This window comes from Saccopteryx leptura, chromosome 6 (genome assembly GCF_036850995.1).
Source record: "Saccopteryx leptura isolate mSacLep1 chromosome 6, mSacLep1_pri_phased_curated, whole genome shotgun sequence".
Classification (NCBI taxonomy): domain Eukaryota; kingdom Metazoa; phylum Chordata; class Mammalia; order Chiroptera; family Emballonuridae; genus Saccopteryx; species Saccopteryx leptura.
Window position 1 is genome coordinate 133,083,974 of NC_089508.1, and position 19,548 is coordinate 133,103,521.

Genomic DNA, 19,548 nt, shown 5'->3' on the forward strand with positions numbered 1-19,548 from the left:
GAAAATAGAAACAACTATCAAAAACCACCTCCAAAACAAAAGTTCAAGACCAGATGGCTACACTAGTGAATTCTACCAAACTTCAGGGAAGATTTGGTACCTATCCTTCTCAAAGTCTTCCAAAAAATACAAGAAGCAGCAATATTCCCCAATGCATTTTATGAGGCCAACATAACCCTCCTACCAAAACTTGGCAAGGACAACACAAAAAAGAAAACTACAGACCAATATCTCTAATGAATACAGATGCAAAAATCCTCAAAAAATAGTAGCAAATCAAATACAACACGTTAAAAAAATTATACACCATGATCAAGTGGGATTCATTCCAGGAGCACAAGGATAGTTCAACATACAGAAATCGATCAATGTAATACACATAAAAACAAACAAACAAAGAACAAAAATTATATGATGCTATCAATAGATACAGAAAAGGCATTTGATTAGATACAACATCCCAGGGAGAGAGAAGATGGCGACAAAGTAGGCAGATATTCCAACTCCCACCTCCCAGAAACAAAGTGGATTACAACTTAACTTGGGAACAATCATCTTAAAAAAAACAACTTTGCACTAAACTAAGAGGAATCTATAACCAAGGATCACCGAAGAAACCACACTGAGACTAGTAGGAAGAGCAGAGTTGTGGAAAGGGTGGCCCCACTCCCAGGAATGAGCGGCAGCCTGGAGGGTCTCTCACAGCAGGGTGGGAGGTTGCCCAGAGAGTTGTGGGTCCTCAGTCCCAGGACTGGAGCCCAGCATAGAGCCCCAGAGACTAGAAGAGGTGTATGGACAGTATTTAGCTGAAAGAAAAGCTAGGTTACTGTTTGCAAGAGGGAGACAGAACTCTCAGACACAGGCTCCGTCTTAAAGGGACCATGCAGAAAACCTTGTTCATAGCCACTTACCCGAGGCTCCTGGAGTGAGGAAACTGAGAGGACTAGAGTTGCAAGAGGAGAGTGTAATCTCAGAGGAACAGGGAGGGACACTGTGGGGGACAGCCACCCTAACCCCTGTGCTGAGTCACTCCCCAAATCAAAAGTGGCCATTTCTCCTGGGAGAAGCAACACCAGCAAAGGGAAGCAATTACCCCACCCACTGGAGACTCTCCTACTCCAGCCAGAGCAGGGAGTTGGTTGGAAGCAGGGGGCACATCAGGGACACAGGTTTTGAGTGCTGAGGTTGGGGCTGCACCTCCCCCCTCACACTGCTGAATACCAGTCAAAGATGGGTGGGTCCAGCAGCGGCATGGGCGGTGGCAGCAGCAGTGCCCACACCAGAGTGCTCATGGTGGCAGTGCATCCTGCGACCAACCCGCGCACCCGGTGGGTGGGGCCCACACCCAGTGAGTGTGGCCCACAGTGGCAGTGGGCCGGCACCAGCAGTGCCCATGACCAGACACCTGAGGAGGTGGCGGCAGTGGGCCAGAGGCAGACCAAACCTCGAGAACACAGAGGGCACGCCAACTGGCCAAGAGTAGATAAAAGCCAGCCTAGGAGTGCAGCTGATATTTACAATGGCACCTGAGCCTAGCAGAGGCAGCCACAAATTCTGGATCGCCTGTAGCTCCAAGAAGGTTGCTAAGGGCCAGTCATAGGCAGTGACTCCCACTGGTCTGCACCAGGTTGCAGCCAGGGAGGTCCAGCGCTAGAATATTCAGTGGCCAGATATGGAGAGCATCAGTTCAGGATCTAACAACCCTTGTTAAATGGTGTCTTAAGGAAGGGCTCCTCACACCTAACTCAGCTTAGGCATAGAAAAAGCTGACACAAATAGCAAAAAGAAAAGTAGCAGCAGACAAGTAACCCACAATGGATTACAAACAACAGCTGAGGCCAACCCTAGAAGATCAAGAATCAACACAACAGAAAGCTGGAGGCAGAGAACACCAACCCTATACTCAGGTAGCTACACAAACAGCACACCTAAAGGAGGAGTCTATACACAGACAAAATGGGAAGACAGAGAAATGCAATCCAAATGAATCAATAAGAGAAATCCCCAGAAAAAGAACTGAATGAGATAGAAATAACCAAAATACCAGATGCAGAGTTTAAAATAATGATTGTTAGGATGCTTAAAGATCTTAGAGTAACAATGGACAGACATAATGAGCACCTAAATAAAGAGATAACAAGCATCAAAAACAACATTGAAATCATAAAAAAGAATCAGTCAGAAATGACAAATACAATATCAGAAATGAAGACTACACAAGAAGGAATTAACAGCAGACTGGATGAAGCAGAGGATCGAATCAGCAATTTAGAAGACAAGATAAGCAAAAGCATGGAAGCAGAACAGTAAAAGAAAAGAAGCTCAAAAACTCTGAGGAAACTCTAAGAGAGCTCTGTGACAATGTGAAGAGAAACAACATCCGCATCATAGGGGTTCTGAAAGGAGAAGAGAAAGAACAAGGGATAGAAAACCTGATTGAAGAAATTATAGCTCAAAACTTCCCTAAATTGATGAAGGAAAAAGTTACACAAGTTCAAGAAGCACAGAGAGTCCCTTAAAGAGAACCCAAAGAGGCCTACACTAAGACACATCATAATTAAAATACCAAAGCTAATAGATAAAGAAAGAATACTAAAAACTGCAAGAGAAAAGCAGTCAATCACCTACAAAGGAGCCCCATAAGGTTGGCATCAGAGTTTTCAACAGAAACACTTGAGGCCAGAAGGCAATGGCAAGAAATATTCAAAGTAATGCAAAACAAGAGCCTACAGCCAAGACTTCTCTATACAGCAAGGCTATCATTTAAAATTGAAGGAGAAATAAAAAGCTTCCAGACAAAAAATACCTCAAGGAATTCATTACAACCAAACCAATGCTGCAAGAAATGTTAAGGAGCCTGTTGTAAATAGAACAAAGGGAAAAAAAATCTAAATCTAGAAAAAGAGAAACGTAGATTTAAAGAATAAAATGGCAATAAACAACTACATATCAATAATAACCTTAAATGTAAATGGATTAAATGCTCCAATCAAAAGACATAGGGTAGCTGCGTGGATAAGAAAACAGGACCCGTACATATGCTGTCTACAAGAGACCCACCTCAAAACAAAAGATACACATAGACTGAAAGTGAAGGGATGGAAAAAAATATTTCATGAAAATGGAAATGAAAAAAAATAGCTAGGGTAGCAATACTTATATCTGACAAAATAGACTTTAAAACAAAAGCTATAGTAAGGGATAAAGAAAGTCACTACATAATGATAAAGGGAGCAATCCAACAGGAAGATATAACCATTATAAATATCTATGTGCCTCATATAGAAGCACCTAAATATATAAAGCAGATTTTGATCAACATAAAGGGCGAGATTAACAACAATACTATAACAGTAGAGGATTTTAATACCCCACTAACATCAATGGATAGATCCTCAAGAAAGAAAATTAACAAAGAAACAGCAGCCTTAAAGGACACATTAGATCAACTGGATTGAATAGACATCATCAGAACCTTTCACCCTAAAGCAGCAGAATATATATTCTTTTCAAGTGCTCATGGTACATTCTCTAGGATAGACCACACTTTAGGACACAAAACAAGTCTCAATAAATTTAGTAAGATTGAAATCATATCAAGCACCTTCTTTGATCACAATAGCATGAAACTAGAAATCAACTACAATAGAAAAACTGAAAAACTTTCAAACACTTGGAAACTAAATAGCATGTTATTAAATAACAAATGGATTAACAATGAGATCAAGGAAGAAATAAAAAATTTCCTTGAAACAAATGAAAATGAACATACAACAACTCAAAATTTATGGGACACAGCAAAAGCAGTCCTGAGAGGGAAGTTCATAGCATTACAGGCACACCTTAAGAAGCAAGAAAAAACTCAAACAACTTGACCGTGTATCTAAAAGAACTAGAAAAAGAACAGCAAGTAAAGCCCAGAGGAAATAGAAGGAAGGAAATAATAAAGATCAGAGCAGAAATAAATGACATAGAGGCTAAAAAAAAATACAGAAGATCAATGAAACCAAGAGCTGGTTTTTTGAAAAGGTAAACAAGATTGGTGAACCTTTAACCAAACTCACCAATAAATAAAGAGAGAGGACTCAAATAAATAAAATTAGAAATGAGAGTGGAGAAGTAACAACTGACACAGCAGAAATACAAAGGATTGTAAGAAAATACTATGAAGAACTTTATGCCAAAAAATTAGACAACCTAGGTGAAAAGGACAAATTCCGTGAAACATATAGTCTTTCAAAAATCAATCTGGAAGAATCAGAAACATAAACAGACCAATTATAACAAATGAGATAGAAATAGTTATCAAAAAACTCACAACACACAAAAGCCCTGGGCCAGATGGCTTCACAGGTGAATTTTACCAAATATTCAGAGAAGGACTAACTCCCATCCTTCTCAAGCTTTTTCAAAAAAATTAAAGAGGAGGGAAGACTTCCAAGCTCCTTTTATGAAGTGAGCATAATCTTCATTATAAACCAGACAAAAACACTACAAAGAAAGAAAACTATAGGCCAATATTCCTGATGAATTTAGATGCTAAAATTCTCAAGAAAATATTAGCAAACTGGATCCACCAATACATGAAAAAAATCATACATCATGATCAAGTGGGATTTATTCTTGGGAGGCAAGGCTGGTACAATATTCACAAATCAATCAATGTGATTCATCACATAAACAAAAGGAAGGAGAAAAATCACATAATAATATCAATAGAGGCAGAAAAAGCATTTGATAAAATCCAGCACCCATTTATGATCAAAACTCTCAACAAAGTGGAAATACAGGGAACATACCTCAGCATGATAAAGGCCATTTAAGACAAACCCACAGCCAACATCATACTCAATCGGCAAAAATTAAAACAATTCCCTTAAGATCAGGAACAAGGCAGGGGTGACTCCTTTCACCACTCTTATTCAACATAGCTCTGGAAGTCCTAGACACAGCAATCAGACAAGAAGAAGAGATAAAAGGCATCTAAATTGGAAAAGAAGTAAAACTATCATTATTTGCTGATGACATGATACTGTACATAGAAAACCCTGAAGTCTCAGTCAAAAAACTACTGGACCTGATAAATGAATTCTGCAAGGTGATAGGGTATAAAATTAATATTCAGAAATTAGAGGCATTGTTATACACCAACAATGAACTGCCTGAAAGAAAAATTAAGAAAACAATCCCCTTCACTATTGCAACAAAATAAATAAAGGACCTAGGAGTAAATTTAACCAAGGAAGTTAACAACTTGTACTCAAAAAATTATAAAACATTGATAAAAGAAATCAAGGAAGATACACACAAGGAGAAGCATATACCGTGTTCATGGATAGAAAGAATAAATATCATTAAAATGTCTATATTACCCAAAGCAATCTATAAATTCTATGCCACTTTTATTAAAATAGTAATGGCATACTTTAAAGATATAGAGCAAATATTCTAAAAATTTATATGGCACCAAAAAAGAACACGAATAGCCTCAGCAATCTTGAAAAAGAAGAATAAAATGGGTGGTATCACACTTCCTGATATCAAATTATACTACAAGGCCATTATACACAAAACAGCTTGGTCCTGGCATAAGAACAGGCATATAGATCAATAGAACAGAACAGAGAACCCAGAAATAAACCCACACCTTTATGGACAATTGATATTTGACAAAGGAGGTAAGAGCATTCAATGAAATAAGGACAGTCTCTTTAACAAATGGTGTTGGGAAAATTGGACAGGTTCTTGCAAAAAAAAAAAAAAAAAGAAACTAGACCACCAACTTATACCATTCACAAAAATAAACTCAAAATGGATAAAATACTTAAATATAAGTCATGAAACAATAATAATTTTGGAAGAAAACATAGACAGTAAGCTCTCCAACATCTGTCGCAGCAATATATTTGCTGATTTATCTCCATGGGCAAGTGAAATAAAAGACAGGATAAACAAATGGGACTATATAAACTAAAAAGCTTTTGCACAGCTAAAGACCATATGAACAGAATAAAAAGACAAACCACACAATGGGAGAACATATTCGACAATACATCTGATAAGGGGTTAATAACCAAAATATTTAAAGAACTTGTAAAGCTCAACACCAGGAAGGTAAACAATCCAATCAAAAAATAGACAAAAGAACTGAATAGACACTTTTCCAAAGAGGACATACAGATGGCCAAAAGGCATATGAAAAAATGTTCAACATAACTAATCATCAGAGAAATGCAAATTAAAACCACAATGAGATATCACCTCACACCTGTCAGAATGGCACTCATTAACAAAACCACACAGAATAAGTGCTGGAGAGGGTGTGGAGAAAAGGGAACCCTCCTACACTGCTGGTGGGAATGCAGACTGGTGCAGCCACTGTGGAAAACAGTATGGGGATTCCTCAAAAAATTAAAAATGGAACTGCCTTTTGAATCATCTATCCCACTTTTAGGAATATATCCTAAGAATACCAAATCACTGATTCAAAAGAAGAAATGCACCCCCATGTTTATTGCAGCATTGTTCACAATAGCAAAGATCTGGAAACAGTCCAAGTGTCCGTCAGTGGACGAGTGGATTAAGAAGCTGTGGTACATATGCACAATGGAATACTATGTGGTCATGAAAAAGAAGGAAATCTTACCTTTTGCAACAACACGGATGGACCTGGAAACTATTATGCTAAGTGAAATAATCCAGGCAGAGAAAGAAAAATATCATATGACTTTACTCATTTGAGGAAGCTAATGAACAATGTGAACTGAGGAATGGAATAGAGGCAGAGGAGGGATGAAAGGGACCACAGGGAAAGCTGTCAGAGGAAAGGGAATGAGAGGATGCGATCAGAGAATGGAAAGAGATTAGTGAAATTATGTATACATAACACAGCATTATAGAGAGCAGGACAGCAAATCCTGGAGGGAAGGGGGGAAATGTGTTGGGGAAGGGGGGCAAGAGGGGTGTCAAGGGGAACACGGGGTTGGGGGGGATATATTTGGTGGGACACTTGAATCTATGTAAACACAATAAATTAAAATGAATAAAAATAAAAAAATAGATACACCATCCCTTTATGTTCAAAATACTCAATAAAATTGGAATAGAAGAAAAGTACCTCAACATAATAAAGGCCATATATGACAAATCATACGTTAATATCATATTAAATGGTGAAAAATGAAGGCTTTCCTTCTAAAATCAGGAAAAAAGATAAGGCTGCCTACTGTCTCCACTTTTATTCAACATAGTTCTGGAAGTTTTAGCTAGAGTGATCAGGCAAGAGAAAGAAATAGAAGGCATTCATATCAGGAAAGAAGAAATAAAGGTATCACTTTTTGCAGATGACATGATCCTGTATATAGAAAACCCCAAAGACTCCACTAAAAAATTATTAGAAGTGATAAGCCAATGCTGTAAAATCACAGGATACAAAACCAATATAAAAAAGTCCACTGCTTTCCTATATGTCAACAATGAAACATCAGGAAATGAACTAAAAAAACCCAATTCCTTTTACAATTGCAACAACAACAACACCAAAAAAAAAAAAAAAAAAAAAAAAATACCTAGGAATAAACTTAACAAAGGATGTGAAGGACCTATATACTGAAAAATTACAAAACATTATTGAAAGAAATAGAAAAAAGACACAATGAAATGGAAAAATATTCCATATTCACGAATTGGAAGAATCAACATAGTTAAAATGGCTATCTTACCCAAAGCAATATATAAATTTAGTGCAATCTCCCATCAAAATCCCGATGTCATATTTTTTTTTATTTTTTTATTTATTCATTTTTAGAGAGGAGAGAGAGAGACAGAGAAAGAGAAGGAGGGAGGAGCTGGAAGCATCAACTCCCATATGTGCCTTGACCAGGCAAGCCCAGGGTTTTGAACTGGCGACCTCAGCATTTCCAGGTCGATGCTTTATCCACTGTGCCACCACTGGTCAGGCCTGTGATGTCATATTTTAAAGAAATAGAACAACAACAACAAAAATCACCCGGTTTTTACGGAACCATAAAAAACTCCAAATAGGCCCTGGCCGGTTGGCTCAGCAGTAGAGCGTCGACCTGGCATGCGGGGGACCCGGGTTCGATTCCCGGCCAGGGCACATAGGAGAAGCGCCCATTTGCTTCTCCACCCCCCCCTCCTTCCTCTCTGTCTCTCTCTTCCCCTCCCGCAGCCAAGGCTCCATTGGAGCAAAGATGGCCCGGGCGCTGGGGATGGCTTCTTGGCCTCTGCCCGAGGCGCTAGAGTGGCTCTGGTCGTGGCAGAGCGACGCCCCAGAGGGGCAGAGCATCGCCCCCTGGTGGGCAGAGCATCGTCCCTGGTGGGCGTGCTGGGTTGATCCCGGTCGGGCGCATGCGGGATCTGTCTGACAGTCTGTCTGACTGTCTCTCCCCGTTTCCAGCTTCAGAAAAACAAACAAAAAAACCCTCCAAATAGCCAAAGCAATCCTGAGGAAAAAGAATGAAGCTGGAGGTATGACATTACCTGACTAATTATACTACAGAGCCATGATATTGAAAACAGTATGGTATTGGCAGACATACAGACCAATGGAAGATAATCGAAAGCCCAGAAATAAAGCCACGTATATATGGACAAATCATCTTTGACAAAGGAGCCAAAAACACACAATGGAGAAAAGAAACCCTCTTCAATAAGTGGTGCTGGGAAAATTGGAAAACCACATGCAAAAGAATGAAACTTGACTACAGTTTGTCCCCCTGAACAGAAGTTAATTAAAAATGGATCAAAGACCTAAATATAAGACCTGAAACAATAAATTAGATAGAAGAAAACATAGGTACTAAGCTCATAGATCTTGGCCGTAGAGAACAATTTATTAATTTGACCCCAAAGGCAAGGGAAGTAAAGGCAAAAATAAATAAATGGGACTATATCAAACTAAAAAGCTTCTGCACAGCAAAAGAAACTGACAACAAAACAAAATTAGGCAGCCAACTAAATGGGAGATGATATTTGCAAACAACAGCTCTGATAAGGGGTTAATATCCAAAATATAAAAAATGAACTCACAACGCTCAGCAACAGATAAGCAAACAATCTAATTAAAGAATTGGGAGAAGACCTGAACAGACACTTCTCCCAAAAAGACATACAAATGGCGAACAGATATATGAAAACATGCTCATCTTCACTAGCTATTTGAGAAATGTAAATCAAAATTACAATGAGATACCATCTCACACCTGTTAGATTGGCTATTCCCAACAAGACAGGTACTAACAAGTGTTGGAGAGGCTGTGGAGAAAAAGGAACCCTCATTCACTGCTGGTGGGGACACAGTTTAGTACAACCACTATGGAAGAAAGTATGGTGGTTCCTCAAAAAATTAAGAATAGAATTATCATATGACCCAGCAATCCCTCTATTGGGTATGTACCCCCAAAACTCAAAAACATTGGTACGTAAATACACATGTAGCCCCATGTTCATCGTAGTATTGCTCGCAGTGGCCAACACAGGGAAACAACCAAAGTATTTCTTGATAGAGAGATGAATAAGGAAGATGTGGTATATACATACAATGGAATACTACTCAGCCATAAGAAATGATGACATAGTGACTTTTACGACAACATGGACAGACCTTGAGAACATTATACTGATTGAAATAAGTAAATCAGAAAAAACTAAGAGCTGTATAATTTCACACATAGGTAGGATATAAAACTGAGACTCATGGACGTAGATAAAAATGAAGTGGTTACCAGGGGCTAGAAGATGTGGGGGAGGGGGAGGGTAGATAGGGTGCGGGGAAGGTTGTAAAGAAGGACAAATATATGGTGATGGAAAATGATTCAACTTTGGATGATGGGCATACAACATAATCAACAGTTTAAATGCTATAGAAATGTTTACCTGAAACCTATGTACTCTTATTGATCAATTTAGTTAATTGTTAAAGTTAACTTAACTTTACTCATCTCATGTTAAAATGAATATTCTAAATAAAATTTAAAAATTAAAAATTAAAAGTAAAATATCACTCTGCTTGTGTAGTGCAGGAGGGCTGGAGGGAGGAGCTGAGTAGAAGCAGTGGGCCAGGCTGGATTGTCTAGGAGGTGGAGGTGGTAGTGTCCTAAATGTGGGCTGAAAATGTCTGAGAGATGTTGATTTCAGTTCCTGAGGTAAGGGAAATGCTGAAGCAGAAGTATTTTGGGTGGTGTGGGGTAGAGGTAGCATGTGGGAAGATGATGAGTTCTTCTATTGAATGGCCACGAAGAAAAGGCTATGTGGGTCTACAAGGGAAGGATCCAGTTGAGAGGGGGAGTTGACCCTTCAGGACAGAGAAAGGGTGATCCACATGGCAAGACCAAGGATGGCTAGGATGTAGCAGATGCAGGACGGTTTCTGTTCTGTTTTACCTAAGCTCTGGCTGGTGGCTGACCCAGGCCGGAACAGTGGCTCACTCCGTATTTTATGTGTTGTGTGTATTTCTGTGAGTGTGCTCGTGCCTCCTCCAGATCTGGGCTGCCAGCTCGGACAGTGTGTCATAGGGAACATCCCCACAGTGCCAGGGCAGAGGCTGGGCACCTCCCATTCCAGGCGAGTTCCCTAATGAGATTTTCAGATGAGTTTCCTCTCATTCATGACCAGGAAGGTTCACAGAGCAGGCGTGGGAACCTGCTTGGCCACCAGGGCCTCCTGCAGCTCAGGCTGAGGTTTTTCTGCATCCCTGCCTTCATTTGCTCCCAGGCTGGACTGGCTAAAGGGGGCATCCACTGTTTTTGGACGGTGTAGTATGGACAGGTTTGGGCAAACCGAAGGTTGGCGCCAGTGTGCCAACACTCTCTCCCTTCCTCCATCAACCCATCACCTACACATAAATCAGGGGGAGTGCCTGACTGAAGAGCTGGGGACAGTCTGAATCCCTTTGGGAGTTTGGCCCTGGGGGTGGACACCAGGTCCCCCAGTTTTCTTAAGGGCCTTTTTCACTGGACAGTCTCCTTTCTCCCCTGCTATCCCGGCTCCTGCCTCAGGTGGCATTTCCCACCCCACCTCACCCCCTACACACACGCAGCCTGCCGGGGATACAGATGGGGGGGGCAGTAGCAGAGCCCAGTCCCCTGCAGGACCAGCAAGGAAACAGGCATGAGCTGAGCCGGGGGAGTACACCGGCATCCAGGGACGCTCCCCCCACAGCTCAGGGGGCAGGACAGCGTCGCGGGCCCCTCCCGGCCGCGCGAGGGCAAGGGAGGAGGACGGGCCGAAGCCCACAGGTGGGAGCCGGTGAGGGGCGGCCAGCGGCGTTTACGTGCGGCCGGCAGCGGGCGGCATGAGGGGCGGGCAGCCCGCTCCCGCCTGGCCTGAGGCCCTCTCCCGGCTCCCGGGTGGTCGGGTGGCCCGAGCCTTCCCGGGGGGTCCCTGGCTGTGGCGACCTGAGGCCGAGGCTCTCCGGGCGCCGAGCCAGAGGCCGGGCCCGCCCGCGGGCGGGAGGTGGAGACGTGGCTGTGGCTCAAGCGGGCGGAGCCCGGCTGCGCGGGGGCGGAGCCGCCCGGGGAAGAGGCGCCAGGAGGGCCGGTCGCCGCCGCGGGAGGTTCTGGAAACGCCGGGAGCGGTGCGTGTCCAGGTGAGCGCAGTCCCTGCTCGGGAGCCGGGTGCGGCGCGGGGCTCGGGCGCAGGTCGGGGACGCGGGGCCGTGCGCTCTGTTCCCACGGGACAGAGGGTCCCGTCGTCGCAGCGGAGCCCCGCCGCGGCCCCGCGCCCTTCGCCGTTTCTACACCCATCTGGGTTCCTGTCCCGCCGCCTGCGTCCCCTCTCCGGGCCCAGGGTGGTGAGGTCAGCGGCGCCTTTCCTGCCTGTCCCCTCGGCGGCCGCGCCGGGCGGGGAACTTGGCCGCCCTGGCGAGTCCGGCTCCCCGGGAAGGGGAGGCCTGGCCCCGAGGCTGCCTGAAGTTGGACACAGTCGGGAGCGTCGGCCGGGCCCCTAGGGGCCGCTGCTTGTAGTGAGTTCCACCTCCCTTCCTCCACGGATCAAACGCCTGGGAGTCTGTGCTCTGACCCACCGAGGTCTATCTAGCTTGGGGCTGATTAAAAGACGGGCTGTTGGACGAGAAAGTTTTTTCCCCCCGTCCCTTGCACACATCCCTTTCCAATTTGCGAATCAGCGTTGTTTTTCCTCAACAGCTGCGGAGACCTGTGAGAACTAGTTAATTGATTCAGCGAACGGACCCTTCTTTGTGTCAGAAACTGTAAGGAGTTGCTAGCCCAGGGGGAGACTGCCTGGACTGAAAGACAAGGAAAGCCCAGGCCCAGAGCAGTGTGGTGAGTGCTGTGCTGGGAGGGAGCACCAAGCTGTGGGCAGTTGGTAGAGGACAGGATGCTTCAGGCCAGAGGGCTTCTTGGAGGAGGTAACTCATTAGCTGAGTTGTTAGATGAAGACTGAATAAAGGATAACCTGGGCAGAGGAACAGCCTGTGTGAGAGGGAGCAGACCCTGGTACTTTAGTGGAAGCAAGGTGATGGAGGAAGGGACACTTTAGAGCAGGGGTCCCCAAACTTTTTACACAGGGGGCCAGTTCACTGTCCCTCAGACCATTGGAGGGCTGCCACATACAGTACTCCTCTCACTGACCACCGATGAAAGAGGTGCCCCTTCCGAAAGTGCGGCGGGGGGCCGGGTAAGTGGCCTCAGGGGGCCGCATGTGGCCTACGGGGCTGTAGTTTGGGGACGCCTGCTTTAGAGGGTAGCTGTCCGTGGACCCTGTTCACAAGAACTTCAAGTGAGAGGACAGTGCTAGTACTGTGTCTTGCATGTGGAGGGTGCTCAATGAACCCTTGCAGCATGACAGTGGATCAGGACAGCTGAAGTGGACCCTTGGCCTCTGACACCTTTAAGATAGTGTAGACCAGCGGTTCTCAACCTGTGGGTCGTGACCCCGGGGGGGGGGCGTCAAACGACCAAAACACAGGGGTCACCTAAAGCCATCGGAAATGACCAAAACACAGGGGTCGCCTAAAGCCATCGGAAATACATATTTTATTTAAAAATGTATTGTATAATAAATATGTATTTTCCGATGGCTTTAGGCGACCCCTGTGTTTTGGTCGTTCGACCCCCGCCGGGGTCGTGACACACAGGTTGAGAACCTCTGGTGTAGAAGAACATTAGAAGTCCCTTCCATGACTGAGATTTGTGTCTTCTGCTGAGAGTGACACCTAAGGCTTGTGCTTCTGATGGAAACTATCTGAAACTTGACAGCTTCAGTCCTCCAGGAGGAGATCTTGGCCCTGAGAATAGGGTTGGGGAATGTCACTTTGTAGCTTAGGGTATTCTCAGATGTCTCATATTTTGCAGAGATTCACTGTCCACCTAAGAATTTATAGAATGTTTTTGTAAGCTGCTGCTTTTTTTTAGCCCATGTCACATCTGGTGCAATAGATTCCATGGTTTAGTTCTTTGTTAAATGAACCAAGATTTCCTTTGGCTTGTACTTAAACTACTTCTGAAGTGTCCAGGGTACAGTTCACTCATTGAGGTTCAGGGCCTCAGGGCTCAGCCTCTTTGTTCATTTCTACTCACGATATCTTTGGGTGGTGAATCCTCTTCTAGTGCCTTCTTATTCTCAGATGGCCAAGCATGTCCACTGTGCGGCCCTGCCAAGGAAGCCACATAGCAAGGATGGAGTGAATTGGCTGGGGCCTCATCCTAGAGATGCTGTCATACTGGGCTACAGTAGTTCAGCGAGAGCTCAGCAGGCAGACATGGTGACGATTAGTCAGTCTGTGGCTTATGATAGGCCTTTCTGCTCTGTTGCAGGCTCTGGAATGGGGTGCCTAAGAGACTACTTACTTTGCTGGTTTAGTCTGGCTCCAGCTGATCTGTTTATTCCCTGAGTACCTCCTGTGTGCCTGGATTCTGCTTAGAAGATGCCTGGGGCCGGAATGGGGGAGGAGGAGGAGGAGGTGGCAGCACTATTCTTGCCCGTGAGTAGCTCATAATCTCTCTGAGATTGCTGCTTCACACTGGCAGCTGGCCATGTGCTGGGGGAGGAGCCCAGCATGTGAGTGCTTATCAGAAGGAAAGACTGCGAGGGTGCAGCCCTGAGGAATGAGTGGGGTGAGGGAATCTGGGGTCCACTCATTTCCAGAGAGAGCCTCACTTTTTTTACTCTGCCCTCCTACATTGTTGGAGGCCCATTTGTGGCCATGCTGGCTGATAGTGTGCATTGGGCTGGTGGGTGTGTCCCTGGCTCTAGGGATCTTTCAAGAGTTTAATTTAATGCAGATGGAGGTTGGCAGGAAATGCTGTGATGCAGGCACGTGCAGGCCCAGAGTGCTAGAGTGAGAGCTAAGCTGAAAAAGTTGCTCAGATCTAGCAATTTCAGTTTTTGAAGTGCTCCAGGGTGGGACATGTCCTAGAGCAGAGGAGGATGGTGGCTCTTGTGGCCTTGGGTTTGTGCTGGGGATGTGGAACGAGGGCAATGGGTTTTTATTTTTAGAAAGAGCAGAGGGGAATGAAAAGGAGCTGTGAAGAAAGTTTTTATTCAAGTGGTGTTATTGCAAGGCCGAGTATTAAGTGTTTGGATAGTGAGTACTCCAGCTCAGATAGGGTCTGTCTGAGCCTGATCACACGCCAGCATCTGCTCTAGACTTCTCAGGAAGTGCTTGCTAGAGTATAGCCTGTTTTGTACCTGGCATTCCTGAGGGCCAGGGTGTGACCAAGATCCTGAGGCCTTGTACTGGTAGAAACTGGGAGTGAGCAGGTAAGAGGCATAGAAATCTGTGAGCTCCTGGTACAGTGCCCTGCCTTTGGCCAGGGAACTTCCCTTACTTGGAGAGATTTAGAGCCAGAAATGGACTAGTTCCAGGGTTATTCCCCCATGGCTAGTATGCTGTGTTACCCCTGACTCCACACTCTCCTGAATTAATGTTTCACCTGTTCCAGCACTCCTGGAATCTGGACATTGCTGAATTTCTGCCTTGTTTCATCTTCACTGTCCCCTACACTGGACCTTCTTCCTCTCTAAGGATCAGTTAGCAGCTGGCTGCTTCAGGTCCATTGATGTTCCTTCAGTACCCTTGGTGCTGATGGCCTGCTCACTGACACCTGTAATCTCATTCAGTCCTTACATCAGCCCTATGAGATGTAGGTCCTACTATTATCACCATTATAGAGATGAGAAAACTGAGGCTCAGGGAGACCTGTAAATTGTCTAAGGTCACAAAGCCAGGAAATGATGGTGGAGCTGAGATTTAATTCTGGTGCTGTCTGACCCCAAGATGGGTGTGCCTGTTTAATGGACTGTACTGCTTTGCCTTGACCTTGGCTGGTTGGTCACTCATAAAGGCTGTGATGGATGGCTGGGATAGATGTCTGTCACCTGATCTAAGGGCACCATGTTCCTGTCTTTTGGATCCATATTACTGTCTGCCATCTGACAGGGTCCAGCCAGGGATGTCATGAAGTTGCTTTGTGCACCACAATAAAGTCCTTGACCTGGGCATGCCTGCTGTGCTGGGACAGTGTGGTTCCCGTCTTTGGGAGACCCTTGTGCTATATGCTAGCAGATGTCAGTGAGGAGGATTGAATGGCAGCAGTATTGAGTAGGAAGTATGTTTTGGTTTTGAGTCTCAGTTTTGCCAGTGAGGTCAGGTATGCAGGATGCTCTCAGCCTCAGTTATCTATCTATATCTGAAGAGGAGATGACTGTCTTGTTTACAAAGTTTGGGTGAAGATTAGAAGGTAGAAATGAAAGATTGTTAGAAACATAAATAGTGGTTACCTTAGTCTTGTTTCCAGAAAACAGCCTGAGGCAGAGCTTAAGTGCTGAATGCTTTATTAGAGGGTGCACTTGCAGGGCAGCAACAGTGAAGAAAAGGAGAGGGGGGCAGAGAAGGAGGGGAAGCAAATCCAGGGGGACTCTCTAGCAAGCTGGCTGTTGGCATAGAGCTGCAGTGGTGGTTCAGCCCGCAGGCTCTCTGGGTGAGCTACAGAAAGTCCTGGTCACTGAGCAGTCTCTCAGAGGAGGCCTGGAGAGGAAATTTATCTGCTGACCTCTTCTTGTCTTCTGCCCGTCACTGGTCAGAGCTGCTTCATGAGGCCTTAGCTCCCCCCGCTGCTGGGATGCACTACTGGGGCCTGCCAGCAGCTTCAGGGGAGACAAGTGTGGCATGTCATTGGAGTCCAAAGTAGTGGGAGGAGACAGATTTGGGGCTGGACAGTCTCCCCCACTGGGTCGGAGGCGAGCTAGTGGCCCAGGAGATAGGTGAGGCTAAGAGAGTACGAGGCAGAATGTCAGATGCATCCAACACAACGGCTTGTAGACTTTGTCCTTGTGTGAGTTCGTTCTTGTGAGTTAGTCTCACCTAGACTGCCATGTCTCTGCCAAAATGGTAACTGAATACCCAGTTGGGCTTTTGAGGTTGATTTTTACAGGCTTCTCGGCTGTTTCATTTTTTGTTGACTGAAGCAGGAAGCTGCACGGTACCCAAGTGGGAAATGCAAGTATACGTGTTCATGGACTGGACAGAGAAGGTGTAAGGATAAATCTAGATGAACACGTGGGCTTTGTTAGGTTTGCAATGAAGGAGACTATTTTTCATCTAAGGTAGTAAGTTGAAGGTATGAAACCTGGAGTCATGGGATGGGCCTGGAGAGTTAGTGGGGCCAAGTCACGCAGAGTCCAACAGGCCCTAGGGCTGAGGAGTTTAGACTTATGTTGAGGGTGGTGGAGGTCCTTTGAAGGGTCCTTAGGTAGCGGGAGACTGAAGCAGGGGCTGCGGTAGGTAAGTCATGCTGGCTGCTTTGTAGAGCAGAGGTGGGAGGGAGGCCAGGTGAGATGAGAGAGCAGTACAGGCTGGGCCAGCGTGGCTGCAGGAAGGATTGTGGTGGCTCAGACCAGGTGAGGACTAAGACATGACACCAGGTCAAGGGAGCACGGTGTCTCCCACCCTCCCCTGGGTGCAGTGCCAGCAGCCCAGGGGCCTCAGTGGACATGCACCTGCGTACCTAGCGGGGCCTGCGGGAACCTATGCACAGCTCCTAGTGTGAGCACGCCTGTCCCTCTTGGCTTTGCCATCCCAGAGTTGGCCATACCACTGGGAGGCAGGGCCACTGGGGGGGGGGGAAGCCCTGTTCAGGCAGGTTTGACTCCTTCACAGGAGGCAGGCAGCCTCTTGTTCAGTGCCAAGCAAGACCTGTTCTCAGCAAACCCATGTTCTGTCTCTGTGCTGTTAAATACATTGTTAAAACACAAGCTGTTGCATTTGGGTTACAGCTGGGAGCTTGGCAGAGGATCCTGCCTGATGAGGTAAGGGGAGAAGCTGAGGACGCTGCTGGTTTGCAGCTGGAAACATCTTTTTATGGCCATTTGGCCAGGCTGTCAATGTCCTTTCCAAAGAGAAGGCTTGTTTGGGACTCTGATTGTATGTCTTGGAATTGCCCTGTGCTTAGAAACAGTGCCGGTCACCTGGTGGGTGAATCATGTCACTGATTGTTGGCAGGATTTGGAGGACCTCCCTATGGGGGTCCAGACTCGGGCTGCCAGGGCCGCTTTGGATTCCATTTGAGGGGGCCTGCTTTGTTTTCTTTTCATTTTAAGCATAATTAGAAGATATTTTCAAATTTCCCATAGAGCTCCTTGTATAGACTTTGGGAAATATAAATAAACATAAAAAGGCAAATAAAATTATCTTGCCAAGACACAACTAGATTTATCACTCTCCTTTTGCATATATATATATGTATATATATATTTGTGTATATATGCAAAAAATTTTTTCCTTGTAAAAATTAAGTCATAGGGTGCATACTGTTTGAGAGCCTGCTTTTCTCGCTAATGGTGTGCTTTGATCTTCACTCCATGTTAATATGCATGTGCTGTCTGTTCTTATACAATCCACAACAGTCCACTGCAGGGGAGAAATGTCCTATATTCGTTTTGGTAGTTTATTAACTTGAACAGGACTGTGGTGAAGTTTTTTGTTTTTTGTTTTTTCTTTTTCTGAAGCTGGAAACGGGGAGAGACAGTCAGACAGACTCCCACATGCACCAGACCGGGATCCACCCGGCACGCCCACCAGGGGGCGATGCTCTGCCCACCAGGGGGCAATGCTCTGCCCCTGGGGGGGGGGTCGCTCTGCCATGACCAGAGCCACTCTAGCGCCTGGGGCAGAGGCCAAGGAGCCATCCCCAGCGCCCGGGCCATCTTTGCTCCAATGGAGCCTTGGCTGTGGGAGGGGAAGAGAGAGACAGAGAGGAAGGAGGGGGTGGGGGTGGAGAAGCAAATGGGCGCTTCTCCTGTGTGCCCTGGCCGGGAATCGAACCCGGGTCCCCCGCACGCCAGGCCGACGCTCTACCCCTGAGCCAACCGGCCAGGACCTGTGGTGAAGTTTTATTTGTTGAATGCCTGATATAGGCCAGATGCACTTCTAAACTTGGGATGCAGCTCAAATAAAATCAGTGCTGGTTTTCTGCCCAGGCTTGGTGCCACTTTGTTTTTCATAAAAAGAGATTTGACATTGCCCTCTTCCAGGCCTGTTCAGCATGAATTTCTGAGGGTGCCCAAGAGGGCTTTCAGCAGCCCTGGACACTTGGTGGGGGCACGGAGCAGGCACATACACTCCTGCCTACTCTCTTCCAAGTAAGCTCTGATAACAGTGTGAGGTGGGATGGTCGGTGTGTGGGACTGTCCTTTTCCACACTGTAGGCACAGTCTGTTTCGGATGCTGCCTCTTCCCAACCTCACCCTTTTTGTACAAAGCCTTTAGTGTTCAGGGGCCCAGGATCAGGAGAAATGGGGTGGGCTGCAGGGCACCCCTGCCTGCAGTGGCGGTGTTGAGTGTGGCAGCCTGGGTGTCTAGCTCTCTGCACCAGCAGAGTTGTTGTCCCCCTCCTCCATCAGAGCAGGACTTTGCTGGCTCTTGGGAAGCCATTTCCCAGACCCTGTCTGAGGGTCTCTGGAGTTCTGCCACCAGTCTGAGATTTGTGCATGTGTTCAAGCTAAGACAGGTAGTACTTTCCAGAGAAATGACAGCTGGTGTCCACATAATAAAGGAACCTGGATGCCTCTCTCATGTGCTATATGGCATGAACCATGGACAGTATCACTAGGGTGATTTTAAAGGAATGAAGAAGCTTCTCCCTCCCTGGAATTTGTTACCTGTTCTCTGAAGAGGTTTGCCGTTGCAACTGATGACACATAGGGGAGAAGCGCCAGGATCCCCCACTTCCAGCTATGTCTGGGCTGGTCTCCTGCCTGTGCCCCACCCTCCTACCAGCCAGATGGGCAGTTGGCGGGTCTGTCACTATCCACAGATAATCGTCTTCTGGCCTTGAGTTTTTACTGTCCTGTTCCTACAAACACAGAATGTGTTCTCCTGAGCTAGTCAAGTCTCTTAAGAGAGAAGAAACAGAAACCATGCCTAGTGAAAGGGGCTTGTATAAACAACAGGAAAGGCCTTCTGGAATCCTGGGGACAGATGCAGTGTAGTGAGCCTGGGAACAGACCCGTGGCTGGAACAGGAAGGACCTGAACCCCACCGCAGAGTTTGCCAGCCTTGCTCCCATC

The 19,548-nt window shown here is 45.8% G+C and overlaps 1 protein-coding gene across 7 annotated transcripts in view; it reads left to right on the top strand.

Moving 5' to 3' along the window:
• Nucleotides 1-11,525: 11,525 nt before the first annotated feature.
• P4HA2 (prolyl 4-hydroxylase subunit alpha 2) overlaps nt 11,526-19,548 on the top strand; it is a 47,240-nt gene continuing 39,217 nt past the window's right edge. For 2 of the 7 annotated variants that reach the window (XM_066341805.1, XM_066341806.1), the window contains exons 1-3: nt 11,634-11,983; nt 12,165-12,302; nt 13,797-13,963. In XM_066341805.1, coding sequence (XP_066197902.1) covers nt 13,907-13,963 — 57 coding nt within the window. In that variant the 5' untranslated portion in view covers nt 11,634-11,983; nt 12,165-12,302; nt 13,797-13,906. Of the gene's footprint in view, nt 11,609-11,632; nt 11,984-12,164; nt 12,303-13,796; nt 13,964-19,548 lie in introns of those variants that run through there. The other 5 variants (XM_066341811.1, XM_066341809.1, XM_066341807.1 and 2 more) reach the window with 5 other exon arrangements.